Below are 3,597 nucleotides of genomic sequence, written 5' to 3' on the forward strand. Positions count from 1 at the left end.
CCAAACCCATTGCTGTCCAGTAGATTCTGACTCGTAGCGACCCTATAAGACAGAGCAGAACTGCCTCATAGCGTTACCAAGAAGCAGCTGGTGGATTTGAACTGCTAACCTTTTGGTTAGCACCCTGGCTCTTAACCACTGCACCACCAAGGCTTCATAGTGACCCACAGACATTGTAAAATATATAACTCACTAGCCTACTTTCTCATATATTAGCTGTCAAAAAGCTTAAAGGATAATCTAATATCTACCTGTTGGCAAGTGTACTGGATACTAAGGTAAGTATTAACTTCATTTATAGTAAAGTTACTAAAGAAATGTCAGACTTGCTGGCAATCACATTTTGACTCCACACTTGCTACGTAACCTTGTGCAAGTTACATAATCTCTTTCACTCATTTTCCTCATCTACAAAATAATAATGAAAGCACTTAATATTATTTTATAGAAAATAAAATGGAACTATGTATGATGGTGCAGTGGTTAAGAACTACAGCTGCTAACCAAAAAGTTGGCCGTTGAATTTCACCAGCTGATCCTTGGAAACCCTATAGAGCAGTTCTACTCTGTCCTCTAGGGTCACTATGAGTGAGAATCGATTAGGCAGTAACAGGTTTATTTTGGTTTTGGATATGTGTATATATGGATATGTGTATATCTACGTATTTTATAATATATATAATCTTAGCCCTATTCTCATCACTCACTAAGCTTTTAATAAATAGATTTTCTCAAGCTTTCAATATAAAACCTATATTTTTCTTTGTATTATACTCACCATTTCTTTTTGTTATTTTAATCAGTTTCTATTCTTTAGATTTAAAAACCACTTTAAATGCATTTTTGGAAAAATATAAAAAGGAAAATCATCATACATTGAATTTTCTGATGTTTTTGCCAATAACAATAAATATAAATAAATATAATTGCATATCAACAAGTAAATACAAATATATACTTATCATTACATATTAATATGGAATTATACTTGAAAGATATCTTTATTTATAATGACTTTCCATATATGTATTAAAGAAAATGGACCCATGAAATTTATAACTTCTTTAATTTTTTAAGGTAATTTTTTCATCACAGATCTTTTCTCATTCCAGCTACCTTGTCTCATGGATTCCCTGGTGCATGGGAACCACACTGCAGTGACAGAATTCATTTTATTGGGCTTAACAGAAGATCCTACCCTTCGGGTCACCCTCTTCATGGTCATCCTATGCATCTATCTGGTGACCATATGTGGCAATCTCAGCACAATCATTCTGATCAGAATCTCTTCTCAGCTCCATCGTCCTATGTATTTTTTCCTGAGCCACTTGGCTTTGGCTGACATAGGCTATTCATCCTCTGTCACACCCAATATGCTTGTAAACTTCCTGGTGGAGACAAATACAATCTCCTATCTTGGATGTGGGATCCAACTTGGATTAGCTGCTTTCTTTGGGCCAGTTGAGTGCTGTCTTCTGGCTGCCATGGCCTATGATCGCTTTGTAGCAATCTGCAACCCACTGCTTTATTCAACTAAAATGTCCATACAAGTCTGTGATCAGTTATTATCTGTAGCTTATGTAGGTGGTTTTCTCGATGCTTCCTCCTTTACCATTTCTTTCTTTTCTTTATTCTTCTGTGGACCTAATCGAGTTGATCATTTTTTCTGTGATTTTGCTCCTTTAGTTAAACTTTCTTGTTCTGATGTCAGTATCCCTGCAGTGGTCCCCTCATTTTCTGCTGGCTCCATCATTGTGGTCACAGTGATTGTCATAGCCATTTCTTACGTCTATATCCTCATCACCATCCTGAAGATGCGCTCCACTGAGGGCTGCCACAAGGCCTTCTCTACCTGCACCTCCCACCTCACTGCAGTCACTCTGTTCTATGGTACCATTACATTCATTTACGTGATACCCAAGTCCAGCTACTCTACTGACCAGAACAAAGTTGTGTCTGTGTTCTACATGGTGCTGATCCCCATGTTGAACCCCCTCATTTACAGTCTCAGGAATAATGAGATTAAGGCTGCTCTGAAGCAGCAGCTTGGTAGAAAAATATTTTCTTAGCAAAACCTCTTATTTTGTAGGGTTTGATGTAATAATATACTATTAATGTAATATTAAAAGAAATTTGATTCCTGTGGGCAAAATATATCTGCATATAATTAGCCAGTGTGAGGCCTCATAGTATACACGGGGTCGGATCTTCAGACGGTAAATCAAAGAAAATAGTGAATTAACTTTAATAAATTAAATTTAGAAGAAACACAAATTGATTCACAGGAAAAAAATCTTAATCTGCTGAAAATCTTTTTTAAGTTTTATTCATATATTATTTTTCAAAACCAGTTTTATGTCATAAGTCAAGTTTATCAGGCCTCCAAATATTTAATGCTGTGTTCATTTTCAACAGCTGATTATGCTGAGGTGAGCCTGATAACCATAGTTATGCCTTGATTGAGTACCTTCTGAGGGGAAATAACAAAGTGGAACAAGATAGTAAAATTGCTAAAGACATGGTGCTTATAGAAAGCTTATCTGCAGGGGTTAGTCTTTGTGGACTCTTAAAATCGCAGCCTGTGTTTCTGGGTTCGGATATAAGGGGTCCCCAGAGTCTAAGAGAATGAAACCACCCTGACTAACCTGTGAACTGCTCAGTCAGATCAGAAGAGATGACTTCCTCTGAGGGAATAAACAGGGTCCCCAAACTCATCAGTTACCGAGCAGAGCAAAAGCAAAAAGGATTTCCAGGAGAATCTGGCAAGCTGGATGACATTGAGTCTATGAGGAAGAAACTCTTGGGGCAATTTACGATCAGCCCCATATCCTGCTCGTAAAACTCCAGGGGCCTGGACTGTTTCTCAGCTAAAATAGTGCCTGCCCCTCTGGACAGGCTAAATTCACCTCCATATACTGATGCTTGGTACTTTTATTTCTGTTTCCTGTCCCCACTTCATGATTCAGACACAAACTGTATCTTTTTGTAAACAGAAATAAAGGGCATGTCTTATTGAGGGTTGTGTAGAGAAACAGAACCAGCAGAAAGAGAGAACATACCTTTGAGCCTTCTGTTCCAGCAACTGGAGGTTTGGTCATTTTAAGCAACTCTCATGGTGAACACAGCTGAAGGGAGAGAGGGATTTTTCTAGAGAAACTGGCTCACATGATTATGGGAGCTAAACCTGTTGCCATCAATCGAGACTCATGGTGATGCCATGTGTTGCAGACTAGAACTGCTCCTTGTGGTTTTCTTGGCTATAATCTTTATGGAAGCAGATTGCCAGGTCTTTTATGCACAGCACTTTTGGGTGGGTTAGAACTGCCAACCTTTAGGTTAGTAACCAAAAGCAAACCATTTGCCCTACCCAGGGCCGTATACATATAATTGAATATATGTAAATAACCTCGTTGTGGTTGAGCTGATTTCAACTGAACTGGTCCATAGAGTTTCCAACGCTGTAATCCCTATTGAAGTAGACTGCCACAACGTTCTCCTGCTGAGTGGCCGGTGAGTTCTAACTGCCAACCTTTTGGTTAGTAGCTGAGTGCTTAAACACTGTGCCACCAAAGAGAGAAAGATTGATTTTGAGAAATT

At 38.4% G+C, this 3,597-nt stretch overlaps 1 protein-coding gene across 1 annotated transcript; it reads left to right on the forward strand.

Moving 5' to 3' along the window:
* Window positions 1-1,124: 1,124 nt before the first annotated feature.
* On the forward strand, window positions 1,125-2,069 carry LOC100653721 (olfactory receptor 5P76-like). The gene has a single exon (XM_003423502.2). The coding sequence runs from the start codon at window positions 1,125-1,127 to the stop codon at window positions 2,067-2,069; it is 945 nt and encodes a 314-aa protein (XP_003423550.2).
* The last annotated feature ends 1,528 nt before the right edge of the window (window positions 2,070-3,597 follow it).

The sequence above is a fragment of the Loxodonta africana genome, chromosome 7 (genome assembly GCF_030014295.1).
Source record: "Loxodonta africana isolate mLoxAfr1 chromosome 7, mLoxAfr1.hap2, whole genome shotgun sequence".
NCBI lineage: Eukaryota > Metazoa > Chordata > Mammalia > Proboscidea > Elephantidae > Loxodonta > Loxodonta africana.

Coding starts and splice junctions, on each gene's coding strand:
- LOC100653721 (XM_003423502.2), top strand. CDS start 1,125: ATGGATTCCCTGGTGCATGGGAACCACACTGCAGTGACAGAATTCATT.